The sequence below is a fragment of the Topomyia yanbarensis genome, chromosome 2, assembly GCF_030247195.1.
Source record: "Topomyia yanbarensis strain Yona2022 chromosome 2, ASM3024719v1, whole genome shotgun sequence".
In the NCBI taxonomy this organism is placed as follows: Eukaryota; Metazoa; Arthropoda; class Insecta; order Diptera; family Culicidae; genus Topomyia; species Topomyia yanbarensis.
The window spans coordinates 52308617-52329591 of record NC_080671.1 but is presented as its reverse complement, the minus strand read 5'-3'; the positions used below and the strand labels follow the sequence as shown (position 1 = coordinate 52329591).

General features: G+C 36.0%; 1 protein-coding gene across 3 annotated transcripts in view; it reads left to right on the top strand.

Moving 5' to 3' along the window:
- Positions 1 to 20975, top strand: part of LOC131684952 (uncharacterized) — a 160816-nt gene that overhangs the window by 100423 nt on the left and 39418 nt on the right. For 2 of the 3 annotated variants that reach the window (XM_058968246.1, XM_058968245.1), the window contains one exon: positions 82 to 246. The exons of the other annotated variant lie outside the window; for it this stretch is intronic. In XM_058968246.1, the coding sequence (XP_058824229.1) occupies positions 82 to 246 (165 nt within the window). The remainder of the gene's footprint in view (positions 1 to 81; positions 247 to 20975) is intronic. 3 annotated transcript variants of the gene reach the window in all.

Here is a 20975-nt window from a genome sequence, read left to right as displayed (position 1 = left end):
GCTTTACTACTCCCACAAACCTATTTTTCCTGAAATCAGTTGATAGCAATCTATAATGCTTTTTTTTCTTTGATTTACCAGAGGTCGCTCGGTAAGCTCGGACCAAGACAACTACTCGGAAACGGAGCACTCTGAACGCTCTCCCCTGGTCAGCGTGAAACTAGATTCGCTGGCTAAGCTGCTATTCAGCCGCAGTATCCATCAGGATGGGACCAGCTCAACCAAAGACAATGATTCGCCGACAAGGTTTCTATGCAAACTCATATCAATATTTCTCTCTCTCGCATTGCTCTTCCGTATATAAGTATACGATCCGTAGTGTACCTTTATGAAAGTTTTCATTATTGTTGGTTAATGTCTTGTATAAGCTGCATTTGAATGTAATTCACACACATACACACTTTATAAATAATCACGCAAAAAAAAACTATTTATCCTCATCACTTTCCGTTGAACCATCTTTTTGTGTTTAGTTTGAGTTCGATAGTTTAAAGTTTGTTTATAGAAGTTTTTCAACTTTTCATCTCTTAGATTCAATGAATTACGAGTTTCACCTAGTTCCGTTACTGCGCTAGCGATTAGCTGTCAGTTGCTAATGAACGTGACAAAATAGTATTAAGAAAAGAGCATTGAGATGAATCCTGCGAAAGACAGTTAAAATACATTAATATGGTTAGTAATAGTCTTTTCAGAGTATTTTCTTTCCAGTATCGATATTATTATCTTAACTTATCATAGTGACAATATTTATTATCATTTGATGTAAAAAGAAATCTTATAGTGTTAGTAACAAGCAGCGGACCATTAACTTTTGCTAACACTAAATAATTTTGACTAATAATATGTTCAGGAAAGTTGTTTTCGTTTCAACAGAAGCTAGGATGGTAGGTCTAAAATTGAACTTTTTAACGCTTCGAGATAAAGCTTGAGTATCTTCGATAAAGTTGTAGAACAACACATTTTAGACAAGTTAACTGAAGACACGCAAACTCTATCTTTATCTTTTTTGTGCGAAAAATGTCAATAAAGTTTAAATTTACGTAAAGTCATAAAGCAATGATTTCATTACATCAAACTTATAGTATTTTGGTAGCAAGTTTTTCTCGGTGAATTAAACAAGCATATGTTTATAAAACGAATATCGATAATTGGCGGAGTTATGGCTTTTTCCCCGAAACCCTTTTTGCCTTTCTCATATAAAGAAAGGCTATGCAATCACTGTAAAAATCGACTTTTTAACCGAGGCCCGGAGGGCCGAGTGTCATACACCATTCCATTCAGTTCGTCGAGATCGGCAAATGTCTGTGTGTGTGTGTGTATGTATGTGTGTGTGTATGTGTGTGTGTATGTGTGTGTGTCATTTAAACTCACACAATTTTCTCAGAGATGGCTGAACCGATTTTCGCAAACTTAGTTTCATCTGAAAGGTATAACGCTCCCATAAGCTGCTATTGAATTTTTAGTTGATCCGACTTCCGGTTCCGGAGTTACGGGTTGAAGAGTGCGGTCACACAGCAAATTCCCATATAAACTGGTACCACCATGATGTTAAAATGATGTAAAACATATTAAAATTGATGTAACATTACTCTAGTTTGCGGGTCTGGATCACTAATGATCAATCAAAGCAGCTTTGACCACATTGGCCACCTATGACGGTTCATGACGCCCCCGGGGAACCCGCCAAGTTCCTAAGCTAATATCACACCCATTCCCCAACGAATTCTCTACCGATTGTTACAAACTTGATTTCAAATGAAAGATACAGTAATGCCATTGACTGCTGCTGAATTTCATTCTGTTCTGACTCTTGCTTCCGGAGTTACAGGGGTGTTAGTAAGGATACACTGGAATTTCCCATATAAATCGGTACAATCGTAATACCTCAGAAGCTAAAAACTATTGAAATGGTCACCAAATTACTTCTAATCGCAGATCTAGATCACTGATTGCCAATCAAACATTCTTTGAATATATTGTCCACTATCGACGATTCCGGAAGTCCGGAATTCCGGGCATATTCCACAATTAAAGTCACATCGGTTCTTCGGTGATGACTGAACCGATTTTCTCAAACCAAGTCTCAAATGGAAGGCAAAATATGCAGTTGAGTATTACGTCACCGCCCCTCCTACCCCCGCCTTGCCCTTACACCTCCCTCCTTCATCACTCCCCTCCCCTTGGACCACCCTCACGCCCGCATTTCCTTCATCCGCCCCGTATACCGAAATAAGATGAAGGATTTCTGACGCATCCTCCACTCTCACTCTACTAAACCCCCATTCCCTCCACTTTCAAACCCATTCCACCAACATTTCAAAATATAATTATTGCGCACTTCCCACCAACCTGGACTCCGCACTTTTAAAGTGCGAGTGATCTCAAAACTGCGAGCTGTCAAAAAACATGTATTTCAAGTGATAGAGATGGTACTTTCATAGACAGACCAGTCGAACTAACCGGTCTATGAGAAGAATTTAATGGAAGAATGGTAAGTGCGCAGTGCGGTTAGAATCCAGTTTTTAGTGCCACAAGCAATACATGAAGATAACATTGAACTCATGCTGATTAAGGTAATTAAATACTATTCTTTTGCCTTTCTCATATAGAAAGGTTATGCAATTGCTCCAAAAACCGACTTCCTAACCGAAGCCCGGAGGGCCAAGTCTCATATAACATTCGACTCAGTTCGCCGAGATCGCAAAATATCTGTGTGTATGTATGTGTGTTTGTATGTGCGTATGTATGTATGTATGTATGTATGTATGTATGTATGTATGTATTTATGTATGTATGTATGTATGTATGTGCGTGTATGTGCGGATTTGTTAACAAAATGTCCACATCGGTTTCTCGGAGATGGTTGAACCGATTTTTAGAAACTAAGATTCAAATGAAAGGTATACTATTCTCATAGGTTGCTATTGAATTTCATTTTCAACCGACATCTTGTTCCGGATTACGAGTTGAAGAGTATGGTTACAAAACAAAATTTGTTGATTTGTCCACATCGGTTTCTCGGAATTTTCTGAACCGATTTTGACAAACTTGATTTTAAATGGAAGGTCCATCAGCTGCTGTTGAATTTTGTGTGGATCCGAGTTCTGGTTCCTGAATTACAGGGTGATACGTACGATCACGCAGCAAATCTCGATTCTAACGATGAATGTAAAAAGGTAAAATTTTTGCCTTTCTCAATAGAAAGGTATTGCAATTGCTCTGAAAACCGACTTTTTAACGGAGGCCCGGAGGGCCGAGTGGCATATACCATTCGATTCAGTTCGTCGAGTTCGGCAAATGTCTGAGCGTGTGTATGTATGTGTGTATGTATGTATGTGTGTGTATGTGCGTCTGTGTGTGTATGTGACCAAAAATGTCACTCATTTTTCTCAGAGCTGGCTGAACCGATTTTGACAAACTTAGTCTCAAATGAAAGATACAACGTTCCCATAGGCTGCAATTGAATTTCTGATGGATCCGACTTCCGGTTCCGGAATTACAGGGTGGTGAGCACGATCACGCAGAAAATGTCGATTTTAATAAATTCTGCAATGAATGTATAAAGGTGAAAATTTTTCCAAAATATGACCACAACTGCTTCGATTTGTAGTATTAGGTCACTAACATCCATTCAAAGTCTTTTTGGCCCCATTGGCCACCATCATCGGTTCTGGAAGCCCCGGCGGAAGTATCCAAATTCAGAATAACAGTCACATCGGTTTCCCGGAGATGGCTAGACCGATTCAACCAAACTTAGTCTCAAATGAAAGGTGTTGCGCCTTCGTAAATGGTTATTTAATTTCATCCCAATCTGACTTCCGGTTCCGGAGTTACAGGTTGTGGCGTGCGATCACATAGCAAATTGCGATTCAAACCGATACTCCGATGAAAGCAAAAAAGGTAAAAATTTCGCTAAAATGTCTCTCAAACAACTTAAATTTGCTGTTCTAGGTCATCGACGGCCAACCAAACTTTCGTTGACTACATTGACCACCATAGATGGTTCCGGAAGTGCCCGGGAAAAGCGGCCATCTTTCAAAATTGACGTACTCACATCAGTTTCCCGGAAATGGTTGGGCCGATTTTCACAAACACTATCCCAAATGATAGCTATAGTATCCCCACAGATGTCTATAAAATTTCGTACGGATCGCTTGGATGCGTCCGGAAATATAGACTAATCCATCCGGTCACATATGAAATTCCCATATAAGCCGGAACTAAATTTTTTTTCAAAGGGGGGACCCCATGAAATTTCAGAAATCAAATTCGTTTTTGATGCCAAACATCTTTAAAATGCATGAAACGTCGAGATTTTATGTTATCTCGAAAAATTTTTTTTTATGAAAATCGACTTTTTGGGACTGCCGATTTCGCATCTTTTTTCAATTTAATATTAATGTAGCTGTTTTTTCTTTTACAAAATTTTAGAACTCGAATAGTGATTTTTTCTTGTATATTTGTCATGTCATGTATAATAATAAAATGTAATATATTCATTTGAAAGCTTTTAATGAATATAAACAACGCAAACATTCACGTGTTCATGATTGAGAAAGGCACAATTGCACCGCTAGGTGGATTAAAATAGGTTTTTATTTAAAAGGTTTGCGGTGATCATGATTGAAGACCAATAGATTAACTAAAATCCCAAAATTCCGTTAGTATAGGAGTATTACCCGACCAGGAGAAAATAACTGGCCAATAACCCGAGGTAATCAATGAGGTATAATACTTGATTTTAGTATTATTTATTTATTCCAGTGATTTTCACAAATACTAAATCAATACCTCATTGAATACAATAATTTTTTTCTGGATTCGAGAACGTTTTTCCTAAAAAATCAGTTTTATGCTCTAAAAACTGTATTGAAAAATTCATAAATTGGTCGGGTTCCTTTCTTTCGACACGTACGGTATCTTTTTTGACTCAAGATACTCCAACGTCTTCTTGGCGTAATGGGAAGACGCCTTGTCCGGCCTAGACGTACTTCCCATCCGCATGATGCTCCGGCAGAATAATTTTTTTGGTACAATTGTTGATTGATGACCGGACCGCTCGGCTTGAACCACGGCTTTGAAATCCCTTTGTCCGACATGACGATGTATAGCATAACTTTTTTCAAATTTATGCTTAAACTTTTATTTTCCTACGGGAAGTGTGGCCGACTTGTCGCTGGAATAGTAGCTGTCATTTCCTGGAACGTGGGTCTTCGAGAGCGGAAAGTAACTTTCGTCATCTTGCACGAACGATGTCCCGCGGTAGTTCTTCGTCATTCACGGGCACTGCAATTTCACGATCACCATCTGCTCATCCGTGTACTCGGGGAACCGTGTCTTCGTCCGACAGATGATGTCCTCCTCCTTGAGGGTTCTGTGAATCAATCTATGGGAGCAGTGATATTTTCGGCCGGCGTCACGCAAACTCGTGTCGTCCTTGTTGTCGAATAGCTTTTTCAACGCTTCATTCTTATGCTTCGTCACTATCTTCCGGCCTTCCGCTCCTCGCTCAGGAAGACCAAGATCCGGTAAACTGTAGTCACGGGCACGTTTTTGTTTCGAAACTGGTCTACCGTAAACTTTTTTCCACGATGACCACGCGTTTCGTAAAACCGTACAACACGCTCGCGGAGTGCTTGCTGTATCGACGCCATTGAACTGACAGCACTCGAGTGAAAAGAAACATGCCGCCCATTTCTAGGGAGTCCAGAGAGCAATTTTCTTGGAGAGAAAAAAATTACGCACTTTACTTTCATATGACAGTAACGGTATTTGATGTTAGGTGCCCTAATCGAAGATAACGCTCTTTGAAAAAATATATTTTTGAAAACGTTCTCATTACTTTGAAATGATAGAAGTTTAGTAGTTGGTGTATATAAACAAATCGTGCGCCCTAAAATAATTCTCAATTTGTTCAAAAGGTACTACTTTAGTGCAAGATAAAAACTACCCAAGATATAGAAAGAAAACCGTTTTTTAAGGAACACCCTAAAGCTTACATTTAGATTTCTCGTGCAATTGTGAGTATAAAAGATAGAGCTTGCATGTCTTCAGCAAATCTGCCTAAAAGGTGATGTTTTACAACTTCATCGAAGACAGTCAAGCTCTATCTTGAACCGTTCAAAAGTTCAAACCTCTCCAAGTAAAGCAACTTCCCTAAACATAATGGAAGGCTAAGTTATTTAGTTTCAGTAAAAAGTTAAAATTCCTTAAGTTTAAGTTACATTCTGGACCACAGTGCATTGGTTAGATTTTGCAACAAAATTTCAACAAGTTCAATCTAATCAGGTCTGTAGCTAGGATTTTATTTAGGGGGGGTAGTCAAAAAATGTATGCATAAATGTATTATTTTGATGATTTGAGAAAATTTTCATTCATTATGGAAACATTTTGGAAGATCGAACCTAAAAATTATAAAAATATGTTCCCAGTTACAAGAAAGGCTATACTGTATTGCCGAATTGTTGATGTTGAATTTAATTTGTATTATTTACCTACAAGTTACAATTTACTCTAGTTACAACGATGGATATTCAGGAGTTCAATGTATTTGAAAGCTAACCGAATATAACAATCCCTGATGCTGTTAGAAAATGCATGGCATTTTAGACTACACATTTACTGCCCATGACCGCATAATTGTCCCATTTTCTATAGGATTTCCTAGCTTTATGGGGCTGATTTGCGATTATGAGCAATTTACAAGATGTAGAATACGTCCAATCAGAAGGAGCGGAAAATTGCCATCCGATAAAAATCTTCTCAAGAAATTTCACACGCAGTCATCAAATCGTATTCCACCTTAATGGAGGACGAAACGTTGTCAAGGTTAAACCCGTCGATAGGAATGTGTCAGCGTCAAGTCGGGTAGAAAACCTATAACTAAATTAGTTATGAAATTTTCGTTTCGACTTCGTCTCATCAGAATCAAACACTGATTTAGCAACAGGACTAAGCTAACGCCGGTTTGACACTAACTCCAAAAAAACTAAATCATTATTTGTGTTATTATTATTTGAGCAAAGCCCTAGTCCTGCGTGATGTTTCATAAGAAAGGGAGTTCTGATTAAGCTGTTGAAAAATTATTGCGCGTCAGCATAGCATAGTGCATTTTGCTTTGATTTACTAAGCCATTAGCTCAATCACAATTCCTTTTCGTGCGGGATATCACGCAGGTGAAGGGCTTTCTCAGAAACACGAATAATTTTTCCGTTTTTTGGAGCAAGCGTCTATCCGGCGCTAGCTTAGTCCTGACATTAAGTTAGTGTCGGATTCTGGTGAGACGAAGACGAAATACAAATTCCATAACTAATTTTGTTCCTTCTAACCGTTGCATTTAGAGTAGTAGCGGTTATGTTTCTGATCCAATTCCAGTTAAAACGTTTGTGAGTAAAGCACAAATAGCGAAAAAGCTTATAAACATTGAAAGAGTGCATTTCTGAACCGACTTTATCTTTGGATACAAGCGGAAGAACGTAATTTTTTATAAACACGTTAAAACTTTATAAGTCAAATTTTAAAACTCACGAATGCGCTTCTATTAGAACTGATAATTTGCGTCTATTATAGAAGACTGCTAATTTTCGGCACATTGGAAGCAAAAAATGAGCCAAAGCATTGAAAAATATCATGATTTTCAATGTCAACTTTTTCAAAAAGTTGCAAGTTTTGGAAAACAATCATCAATGTTCCTTAGTCTACCATAGATGTCCTATCAAATATAAAAATATACCGGTAACATGTCCTGATATATTTGATATAGCTTGTTTTGAATTCTAGCGAAATCGTTTTTGAGCTCCAGCGCCTGCTCGTTAAAGGAGCCATTCGCCCGGCTTCTGGGCGGTTAACCATTAAAATTTGAAAACTAGATATCTCAAATATTTCATCGTTAAAATGCTAAAATACCGGAAAGCTATAGACGCCGTATTTGATCGGAGTACGACTTCTTGCTTCTGGGATTTATTTATCTCGACAGATCGCCAGAGGAAGACAAGGCGCACAATAAAAATAATAACTGTTTTGTCGTTCGCTTCGAGCTGACTTGGGTAAAAGCAGGAAGTACTGGAAATAGCAATCTTTTTCGACATTTTCGCATTAATTTGTTCAATCCAGTCGAGATCAAAATTTATTAAGGGTCGCCTAGATACATGTTTTTCAGCATATTACCAACGCACCTGTATCTCATCGAATCTACTATGCAACCTAAACTTTGTGAATGCTAACCTACAAATAATTTTTAATACGTTGGCAACTTTCAACATGTTCGCCTTTTCAAAGCTTTTCTAAAGCCTGTTCCACTTAAAATACAGAAACATTATTTATTCTTTAGCAGCGCCGTCATGTTATCTAATAGGGGTTGTTTTAAGGGGGTGCAGTATTTATGGTAAAAGACTCAGTTCCAACCATTTTCAGCGGTACAGAGTCTATTCAGGTCATTTCCATATAATAATGCAACATTTGAACAATATTCTCCTAAATTTGCCTTGCAAAATATTGAAAATTGAACGAGTAACAGTAAATCTCAAGAAGCACCTCGAAAAAATGCTATGTACATCGTAGCTTAAAAATTACTCTACGGACTGTTTTGATATTTTACACAGTTCTTCACATCATTCTGTAAGTAACAACATGAGGTTTTTCTAAAATTGTTATAAAAATTCCTCTTAACAATAACAAGTTATCCGGTGTTTAGAAAAATCCGGCTATTGAGTTAAAAGTGCCATAACATAAGAAAACCGAAAAAATAAAAAAGCTCCGTAGTTACCTGGAGAATGAATATGAACAAATACTGTACCAAAATTCAAGACGATTGGTCTAGTAAATTCTGAGTTCTAACTTAAACCGCAAAACAAGTTTATACAAACTCGATCAATTTATTATATTCTGCAATGAATATTTCATAAAATATTCTTCGAATATTGCACTATTATATGGCATTTGAATGTTCATACTAACACTCTGTGTAGTATATTCCCGAAGATTTTTTGTAACCATGGAATCTCTCGTGGCAGGTTTGTTATCCTGTCTTTCTTAGACTACAATTGAACTATCAACTAAAAATTTCGTTGCTCTAGCTCCTCCCAGTAGGTACAGAGGTCGATACTATCCATGATCACAAATCAGTCTCATAAATATAGGAAATCCGATAAAAAACGGGACAAATATGCGATCATGGGTAGGATACATTAAGCAAACTATTTTTTGAAGCTTCAAAACAATATTCAAATGACCATTCGCGCCTACAAAAAATCGTCCCCACTTCAAACATCAGTGGTAATCGTTGCTTATTTTTTCTTGTTCTAAACTTACCAGGCAGATGATGTCTGGCGAAAGCCTCTATTGAAAAGCAAAGCACCGGGGAAATCAGGTCAAGTATTTGCTTTTGCGCTAATTGGAAGGGAACAAGCGTTCCACAAACAACTGCCAGCTCTAAAGAATGCTCGAGTCAGTCTGTATGTATTTTCTGTATTGTAAATAAACCTTCAGGCTGTCACTGTACAAATTCATCTCAATGCTCTCTTCGCCAGGTTTGTTGCGTTATGAATGATAGAATTCTAGCTGTAGACGATTAGTTTTCTCGATTCACTGTATAGTCTTCATTCTTGATTTTCCTTAGTTTGATATTATCAAACCACCTATCCCACATTGGCAGGAAAATTCACTCCATAATTGAAAGCAAGCAAAAATTAATCAACAATAAGGATAACGTTTAATCGATAAGGACCAAATTACTGTATTATGTTAATAATAAGAATAAAGAATCTGCTAATCAAAATTGTGATTTATTGATAAGTTACTCAACATATACCAGTGGAACATGTATCTTTCCAAACATAAGCTATACACATAAGACTACACAAATAAGAAATACATTTCGAAAATGGAGTGCAGTTCCTACAAAGCTCCCTAAAAACCTTCTAGTATTGTACATTACCAAACATAGTCGTAGCTCTATTTTTAACTTTAATTTCTTTTTCACAGCTATGTTTATCTTCTTCTATAGAAACCGTTTAAACTCATTATTAATTCCATATACACTGTACTTCATCGTTGTTTCGAGTTAATTGCTATTGTTCCTCGCATATATTAGCCGAAGGATACATTTCAGCGAGTTCTGTACCCATCTATCGATTCCCTTCTTTGGATGCGTTTGTCGATAAACTTAGGTGATCCAAGGCTCCCTCATAGCTAAAACCTCGATAGTTGTCTTTGTCCAGAAGCGCGAAATATAGGGTGACGATCCTATTTTCACCTTATTCGTATTATTTGAGAGAATCTTTATTTATTGCATTGGGTCAAATAATAGAGTGAAAATCGGGGCACTCGATTCGAGTTTTTTTTGCGAGAATGTCACCATTTCATACTATTTTTGTTACTATAGACTCGATATTTCCCAAACAGGCCACCCAAAATAGGGGAAATTACAATTTCAATGGAAAATCCATGTTTCAGTAGTAGTTGCCATTGCAAAATCAAATCCCGATGGTTTTGGCGAAAAACAAATTCTTTAGCGAAAATAACAAATCAAAGTGTTTTGCCCGCTTGGTTTAAAAACAACTATTGCGGGTGATCCAATTGACCGATTTTAATGATCAAATCCGCAATAAAATCGTTAAAAGATACAGATTCATCGTATTTTTCCCCATCCGAAAAATATCATTTTCGGTTATTTTTTGGGAATTGCTTATAACACCGTGTAAAAAGGTCTTGTGGATCTTTATTTCATTCGTAAAAACCACATACTATTTCTAGTACTTAACAACAAGCCGCCGAAAAAAATGGCCCACGCTTGAAGGATTGAAGTCGTAAACAGCTTGCGTTGCTGAGAGTCCGCATGCACAAACATGGCTGTTGCAGCTTTTGTCGCATTATTAAACGACAATAAATGCAACTGCGGAAAGCACGCAAAGTACATATTTGCTCAGCCTATAAACTTGAATTCAAAGCGATGACATGTACATATTTATGCATCAATCAAATTAATATGGGCTACAATTTATGGAAGAAAGCTTTTTGCAAGTCATTGAAAATATGTCATTGCGTTGAATTAAATGATATTGGCTCAACAAGCAAAAATTCTTAATTTTTCGTATTTATAGGTATGATTTCACTGGATTTCTAAAAACTTTCTTCCATAAATTGTAGCGATAAATCTTTATCTCTTGACAATTTCATTGATGATTTGATCATTCAAATTTGACCGACTTTGGGTCGCCTGCAATAAATTTTTGAAACTACACGGACTGAAAACTTTGAATCTGGATTTCTTTTTTAAATACCAAATACCATCGAAAAATGAATCTTTCATTGAAATTGTAATTTTACTAATTTTGGTGGCCCGTTTGATAAATTTTAACTCTACACAAGTTCTCAGGAACGAAGCGAAAATATTGATACCAATTTCGAGACATTCCATCGATTGAATACCGAGTAATGAATGAAACAGTGCGGCAACCTTCCTAATAGAGTCAAGATAGTCTCATTACCCTATATTTCCGCACAAGACAATTCAACAATTCCGTGAATATCTTATAAGATTATACACTGCTAAGGGTACCTTACGTTTGTTTGTTTTCCCCTCGGTATCGATACTTCACATCTTCTTCCTTTGTATCTTCTATTGTGTAAATACATGTACCTGCCTTATCCATGCACACGTGAAATTGTTTGTCGTACCGTGTGAATGTGAATGTTGTTTCGTTGTTAGCACTATCAGATCGCTCCTTCCGTAATGCTAGCAGGTAATAAAGTTCCTACCAACAAGTAAGGCTCACAAGGGTAGCCCCCGATGATTCAGAAGCTACTATTTGCTACGGATTCTATAAGTGATGCAATATGGAAGAATTCAAAGTATAGCGTGTGCAAAATCAGTTTAAAATCTAGGAGCGATATTCAATGGAAAAACTCAAAAATACTTATATTTGAAATTCGCATTAGGGCATCGTAATTTTTTTTAATCTCCCTTCCCCCCTTTTCATATTGTGACAATAGTCAAAGTAAGCTCAGATGCCAAATTTCACAACATTTCACAGTGATTTTTTTTTGTCAAAATCGTGCGATTAATTTACGACTAATTAATCATTAGATTTGGGTCAATGATGTCTTCGGAGGAAATTGTGAACATTACAAGCCCTTTCAGATGGTATTGTTATTTCGATGATTAATCTCACTAAAAGAAAGTTGGTATATATATCTACCAACTTTTTTGCAAGCGCATATATAAAAATTTTCTATTTGGCAAATTTGTAAAGCAAGCTTTTGCCAATAACTTTACTGAAGACACGATGTCTTCATCTTTAATATCTTAAACATTATTGCTGGTTGTTTGTGGATGAAGCCTTTAAAACCAATTCATCACTATAACTTTTTAATATCATTCTGACGAGTTCGGTATGTTCCGTAAAAAAGGTTTGAATTATCAAAATCGACTACTTTCTATATTTCAACAACGGTTTATTTCGTGTTTCGCAATTATTTCGCAATTTTTGAGAAATAAAGTGTTTCAAATGGTTGATAAATGATTGATAAAAAACAGCTGGGTTACGTCAATAGTTTTAGGACTACTTATCAAAAATTGCAAGGTCGCTGCTGTGATTTTCGTAATTAATCCTCCTATAAGTGAGATTTTTCAATTCAATTTATTTGGTAAAAGAAATGAGCTAACATCTTTGGACATATTGTGGAGATGGCTTTCACGAATACAGGTTGCGCCACCTGGATGTATCAGCCGATTTTCACAAGTGAAGTTTTTTTAGGATATTTTATACCATTTATTATAAATCAGGTTTTAAATACAACGTCGATTAAATGATCAACCCCATTTTATACACGAAAAGCAGCTCTTTGGCGGGCATTTTGCATGACATTGGACAGCATTTTGGGCTTAATCGCAGCAACCTCAGCTCGTATATTAGCTTTGAGTTCGTCAAGGTTCTTAGGTTTGCTACAATAAACTTAACTTTTCAAGTAACCTCACAGAAGAAGTCTGGTACCGTTAAATCTGAAAAACGAGGAGGCCATTCCAAATTACCATTTTTTGAGAAAACGCGTCCTGAGAATTTTCTCTGCCATGACTTGATTATAGCGGCTGCGGTGTTGCAGGGTGCCCCGTCTTGTTGAAAAAAAATAAAAGTTTTTCAGACCATTTTTCTGCATTTGTTGATAGACAAAGTGCGCCAAAATCCAACGGTAGCGTGCACCGTCGATGGTCTCTCTCTCTCTCTCTCTCTTTGAAAAAATAAGGACCAATGATTGTTTTGGAGCACACTCCGGTCCAAACAGTTACTTTCTGGTCGTGCTGGTGTAAAACGACTCTTAGCTAAGATGGAACTAAATGACGTTTCAGAATTGTGTTCATCTGTCAAAATCGGCTGGAAAATGGCGGAGTTGTTGAATGTTGAAATAGGATACATCCAAATGGCGCACCCTGTTTTTCTGAAAAGATGAAGTCTCTTTTTGTAATACTTAAGAAATTTAGCTCGTTATATTTGGATGACCCCAAAAAATATTTGCTTTAAAATATCTTTTCAATTAACATTCTATGAAGTTTTTTCAATCGTCAAAATACACAATTTTTATTTACGCATAATTTTTTATATCTCGAGTATTTTCGAAGATATTTGACATTTCAAAAACAAGTTTTTTTCAAATCATCTATAACTCTACTGGAGATAACGAGAGACAAGTGATCTCTTTTTAATTTTATAGTGTTGATATAGCATTTCTAATTGCAACTAGAGTTGGTTGCCTGTTTTTGCCCGCTTAAAAGTTATTATATTTGAAAATTTTGCAAATTTTACCAAAAATTACCCAAAAACTTCTAAGCTGCAATGATCTCTTGTGGAAAGGTATGTATCTTGACAAGACAAACAACTTTCTAGAACATACTGAAGCTTTATCTACGATATTTAAGAAGCCATATTGTAAAAAAAATTAAGGGGTCATTCACAAACAACGGTCAATAACTTCGAGTGTACTATAAATAGAGCTTTTTGGTCTTCAGTAAAGATGTTCGCAAAAACAAGCTCTTCAACATTTCTGAAGGCTTCATCCTATTTTTCCGACTTTAAAAAAAATTATGGCAAATATCTCACTTCAAGGGGAATTGATCACTATAACTATATTATCAAATTGAAGGCCTTGGAACTTCATAAAAATTCTAGAAGACATCTTTGTTGTACGCTTTACCCTTTTCGCGTGAACAATTTTTCGCGCGTTTTTTGACGAAAAACCACTGTGCATTTGGACAATTTCAGACTTCCACCCACTTTGCTTGAAGCTTTTGAAATTGATACTATGGAAAAATATGGAGGCAAAAATATTTTAAATGCATCTGAATAACTTCTCAAGTAGCATTCTGAAAATTACAATTTATACCTTTTTTTAAAGCATGACTAACCTTAATATTTGAATGGAAATATTTCCGTAGCTTGAAAAATACGAGTAAGTGGGTTACTGGATCATTTTGTCACCAATATTCCCTATTTTTAATAATTTTTCTACTCCGTGATGCAAATCATACATAGTTTGCAGTTTGTCTAATGTGAAAAAATCTCAGAAATCGAACGGAACCTTTGCTACCTTTATCCAAACACAAAAAGTTGGGATTAAAAAGCCTTAAAATTAAATTTTATCATTTTCATATTTCATAAACATCAAATTTTTTAACATTTAGTCTCCATATCAAATTCCGTTTAACAACAAATTATTTCATACTATGTTGCGTTTCGGCTTCGCCTCATCAGAAACCGACACTAACGTATTGTCGGAATAGATTAGCGCCGGCTTGACGCAAATCCCTTAAAACTAAAACACACTATGTGTTTTAATCAAACGACTGATCAAACGTGATGTCCCGTTCGAGCAGAAGTTCTGTTTATGCCGATGAGACACAAGTGAAGCCGAAACTTGTCTTGGCTTAGCAGGCCTATGCGAAAGCACTATGCTATATTTCACCCTAAGGAGGAAAATTTGGTAAAAACCAAAATTTCTAACTAGGTTGAAAATTTGTTGGTAAAAACCAGTCTTTGTACAGGAGGGCACAAATCCTTATTTCATACTATGTACTATGTATTTCATACGGGACATCACGTTTGATCAGTCGTTTGATTGAAACACATAGTGTGTTTTAGTTTTAAGGGATTTGCGTCAAGCCGGTGCTAATCTATTCCGACAATACGTTAGTGTCGGTTTCTGATGAGGCGAAGCCGAAACGCAACATAGTGTGAAATAAGGATTTGTGCCCTCCTGTACAAAGACTGGTTTTTACCAACAAATTTTCACCCTAGTGAGAAATTTTGGTTTTTACCAAATTTTCCTCCTTAGGGTGAAATATAGCATAGTGCTTTCGCATAGGCCTGCTAAGCCAAGACAAGTTTCGGGGTCACTTGTGTCTCATCGGCATAAACAGAACTTCTGCTCGAACGGGACATCACGTTTGATCAGTCGTTTGATTGAAACACATAGTGTGTTTTAGTTTTAAGGGATTTGCGTCAAGCCGGCGCTAATCTATTCCGACAATACGTTAGTGTCGGTTTCTGATGAGGCGAAGCCGAAACGCAACATAGTATGAAATAAGGATTTGTGCCCTCCTGTACAAAGACTGGTTTTTACCAACAAATTTTCACCCTAGTGAGAAATTATGGTTTTTACTAAATTTTCCTCCTTAGGGTGAAATATAGCAACAAATTATTATTTAATTTTTTTTATTTCGGCTATGTTAGTCACATTTTCTTTTTTACATTTTAACGACATTCAATTAGCTAGAGATTACTGGGTAGGGAAAGTTATGAAAATTAGAGCCATAGTACTCAAGTGAGAGCAAGGGTGTGAAGTAAACAGATCGGAAAACTAGAAGTGTCATGGTCATTAGAACAGGCTTAATATCGTACGGGCTTAATTTTTGTCTTCTGCTAATGAGGGTCGAGCTTAGGCAGCATAATTACCCGAGTTCACTAGGATGTGTCCTGGTATAGACAGACAAGTCCTTCTTTACCGTGACAACCGACATTTTCATTTTGTGCCTAAGAATTTTTCACGTTCAACAACGTTCACCGATTTTTTCACGCTAGGCAAACTGCAAAGTATGCTTGATTTGCATCACGGAGCAGAAAAAATATTAAAACTAGGGAATTCTGGGGATAAAATGATCCAGTAACCTACTTTTCCGTATTTTTCGAGAAACGGAAACATCTTCCAATACTAAGGTTATTTTCTTTAAAAAGGGTTATGAATTGTAATTTTCAGAATGCTACTCCAGAAGTTATGGCATTTAATATATTTTGCCTCCCCATTTTCCCATAGTACCAATTTCAAAAACTTCATGCAAAGTGGATGGTAATCTGAAATTGTCCAAAGGATGTAAAATTTGCATCTGAGCTTACTTTGACATTTCATCACTTTTGTGCTATCTTATGACAAGCGCCATTTAGCACATTTCGAGAAAAACGAGTTTGATATTGAATATGTTAAAACTTATAAATGGTAGAAACAATTCGGAGAAGACAATTGATGCTTCTATTTAGTCTACATTAAACATACTACGAAGATCGGTTGACTATGTTGCGAGTTTTTACTTAAAATGTAAATAAAAGTCGCACTCACGGTGGTGTGTATTGATGACAAAATTTTTATGGCGTGTCATAATCGTGCATGGAAAATGGTCCATAGAAAAAATTCATCAATTATTCACTTTTATTCATATCTTTAGCGTCATTTGGTCTATAAATAATCGGTGAGATGCATTTCGAAGGAAATGAGTCAGGAAATCTAGAAAAAATAGGTATCCAAATAACTTGAGCCAATCCCCAGACACAGTCATTTGAAGCATAAAATTAAAAACTGCACTGTTTCTCAATATACCTCAGAATGTCAAAATTCTGAAAACGCCACTTTGTAGAGATTTTTAGGCAAGTAATGTGGCATACCAAACACAGTTTACCCCAAAATGACGTTTGTCATGGGATCCCGATCAGAAACACATAACAGAAATATTTCAAGAATTTATCTCACGTTGTTACTTGTTATAAATTTCTGTTATTTTAACTACTAACGAGACCAAATTTATAACACAATATGTTACACAAATTGTGTTCTGTTATAATCTTGTTATTTCATTCTGATCGGGATAGCACAAAAGCGACGATTGGTCGTAATATGAAAGACGGGGGCAATTTGAAGATTCAGAATTGAGTGATTATTTGCAATGCCCTAATTCACATTCATTTAATATAAAAGTAACATATTATCCGATGTAAAAGACAAAGATACCAATACAGATATCATTAATGTCAATGTTATAACCAAAACCTATGAGGATAACTATGTAAGTAAGAAATTTGTGTGTCATAGGCTATGCATCATGTTGTCCCTATGCTCGCGCGTGGGTGATTAATTCCCAGGCCAAATTAAATTGTCCAAAAAACGACTACCATTCAGTGAACGAATACTGGTTTAACCTTTATTTGCATACCATTAGCCTAGATGCACAACTCTGACAAAATAAAAAAAAACTGCATATAAAAATCCAGAAATTAAAAAGCTATTCCATTTGAAATAGTCTAAATCTTGAATTAATGGTGCGGAAAATTTATACTACCACTGTTCACACAGGTGAGTTAACCAAATTATGAACAGTTGCCTAAACAAAATTTGTTCCGAGAGTATGATTCCCTGTCGTAAAGTGTTAAGCCCATACTCACCTTATTCCTATGGTCACTCTACCCATTTGAAGCCGTTGCCCAATGCAATACATGACACGTTTGTTCAACGAATCGGCTCAAGTAGCAGGATGAAAATGTGAACGCTCGAATTTTTATGACGTTGCTTTTATACTGCTTTTTAGAAACGAAACAAATATAAAAAAATAAATTTATACTCACTTCGTCGATTTTAGACCGAGTAATTAACGGAAACGAGCGGCACGGTTTTTAATATGTCGAAAATAGGTGCACTCCCTATCTGAAAGTGACATTTATTGTTAATACCCATAAACTGTGTCCTACCAGCCACTGCACTGTTTCACGTTACGCTGCCTACACGAAATATTATATATATGTACAGTGATTGAATCACTTACCTACTTGTACTGTTCTACCAACAATATTGGCTGACACTAATACTAGGTGAACGATTTATGGAAATTCTGGGAAGCCTACCTGATTCCAAGTAATTTAATTATGAAACTAACCCACACTCTGTCCAATCCAGTTAACTCACAAACAGGTCTCTGTTGCTACCACCGCGCAACAACTAACACATCTGGGACGCAACCCAATCTTTCCATCGTAATTTCCGTACTATTATCATAAATGAGCCTGTAAACACCTCAAGCATTTTTTTCAGGAGATCCTGCTCCACCTTTGCGACTGAGTGTTGTGTCTCTTGTTTGTTTGGCAGACTGTAGACGAAAGAGAGAAAAAGTTGGTAGGCAAACTATGGCGGGATTCGAGCTATCGCATTGGCAAAGAAAAATTCAAAAGGCAACCACGTAGAAATTCTTCGCCACCGACTCGGTACTAAATCGTGGTAATGGCAAATATGGTTATTATAGGTTTCGACATGTATTTTCATACCGGTATGTGTAGACGTTCTACGCTCAACTGTCCCTGGTGCTAAAGCAGACAAAACGCGAAATATGCGAAGGAAGTTAAGTAATATGTTGGCTATATATTGTGAGAAATTTATTTTACACTGCTTTTTGCATTTTGTTCAGAGAGATTTTGATGCCAAGAAGTCTGACCTAATTTATGCATACTAGTCCACCACGGCACATGGAAAATACGATTTGATCCCCAATTTAGTTTTATTGTTTCACAGCCGTCTTGGATGCTAGGACCATTTAACATGTTTGACTAGATATGTTCGCAATATGGTATACACATATGTTTACGATGTTGCAAACATATCTAGACAAACATGTTAAGTTGTCCTAAGGGCAAATGAGAGCCTCTTATTGTTTATTTTCTCTTCTGTTAAAAATTCGGCTGCATTAAACTCTGCATAATATGCTAGTCAAAATCTAAATCTTTCGATATATAAATATATATATATATTTATAATTTCTAATCTAATATATATATATATATATATATATATATATATATATATATATATATATATATATATATATATATATATATATATATATATATATATATATATATATATATATATATATTAGAACAATCTTAAAAACTTTTTTGATGATACTGTGATAATCAAAATGTAGGCTCTCCTTTGCACTTAGGACCGTTTGACACATTTGTCTACATATGGAAGTTCAACAGAGAGTCACAGGATTGGTACCACCACCCATCCCTTTTCTCCACCATTATAGTTTGGTCCATACTACACGTGATAATAGACTGTTGAAGGAAATTGGAAATCGCCATAAAGAAACGTGGGACCATTGTGAGAAGAATGGCAGAGTAGTACCCCTACGTGCTATGATTTAATAGGTCAATTAAACTGGTTAGCAAAAGAAACATAACTTTAGTAATTACACTGATTGTTGTTAGTGTTTCTGTCGAGACAACACGATTCAAGCAAGGCAAGAAATAGTTGGTGAATTTGACAAGTTCACGGGTTCGTTTTGTACATTTTAATTGGATAGATCGTTGTTGAGATTGCTTAATCATTGCCTCTAAAAACAAAATTCACACTCATACTCTGATCGCGAAACAATGCTTCAATAATTACACGGTATTACAGAATAGGTTGTAGATCTCATCAAATGCAACACAGAACATTATTTGAGAAATGTTGTATACCTTCAAAATCTTGATTAATAACAAAAAATGCTATTTTTGTGACTTTCGGTACCAAAAATATTAGCTACCTTGTCATTTACAGTAGATTTTCAATTTCTTAAGTGTTCTCGAAAAAAAGAAGAATAAACCTTTCTATCGGTATGCTATTTTATGTTCTTTTGTTAAAACTACTATCCAGTTTTGAGGCAATATTATGAAATTTTTTGGTTTTTCAATAAAAAATACGTAAATTGTTCAACTTTTCTATAAAGAAGCGTCCATAATTTAATATTTAGCTCTGCAGCTAACAACCTTTTTATCATCAAAATCGGTTGCCAGACTCATATTTTTTATCCAAATTAAAAACTTGCTCGCATGAATTAGGAATCAGTAGCGACTGGCTCAATTGGCACGTTCCCCTTGTTGATCGAAGACTTGTGCCTTGTCGTGATTTGTCTTTTCATCATTTCCTGATGGGAAGGATTGGGGAAGTGGTTAGGGATAAGGAAAAAGACTACACAGAGAAAATAGACAATACGGAAGTATTTTTCACTCCCAAGGAAAATAAAAGACACTTCTCGATGAGCGCATATATCAACACCCCCGAGAGGATATTGATATAACAGAACGACAACACCCCCGAAGAGATATTGTCATTCAAATATGGCTTAAGGCTCTTTACCACACTGGAATTCTTCAGGATTACTGATGATTCCTGATCAGCTCTCTGTACATAGGTTAATCTATGTATGGAAAAGCAAAAGTCCAGGTACGCAATTGCATTGCTGCAGTTACGTATCAAATGATATGAAGTTCCGTAATCGAATTCACAAAGATCACACAACTAATACTCAGCACACTGAATATCCGAGCAGAGTCTGACAACAAATTGAAAACTAAACTTGATGTTGTGATGTTCGGCAAATGATTGCTCAGGTTGTTGTCATTTTGGTCGTTTTAACGGTTAAGAGATCAAAATGAAAAGCAGCAAAATTGTCCTATGATATCAAACAGAAAACTAGTTCTGCTATCAGTGAGAGTAAATTGAAAGCTCGTTGGATTTTTTTTTGATAACAAAATATGTATTCACTTTGACGTTTCACCAAAGAAATATAAACATAGAAAATTCTTCTAAGAAACAAGGATAGCAAAATGAGATCAAAATTTGATGTCATATTTAAAAACTGATAGCAAAATAAGTTTTCAAATGAATACTATTATCAAAAC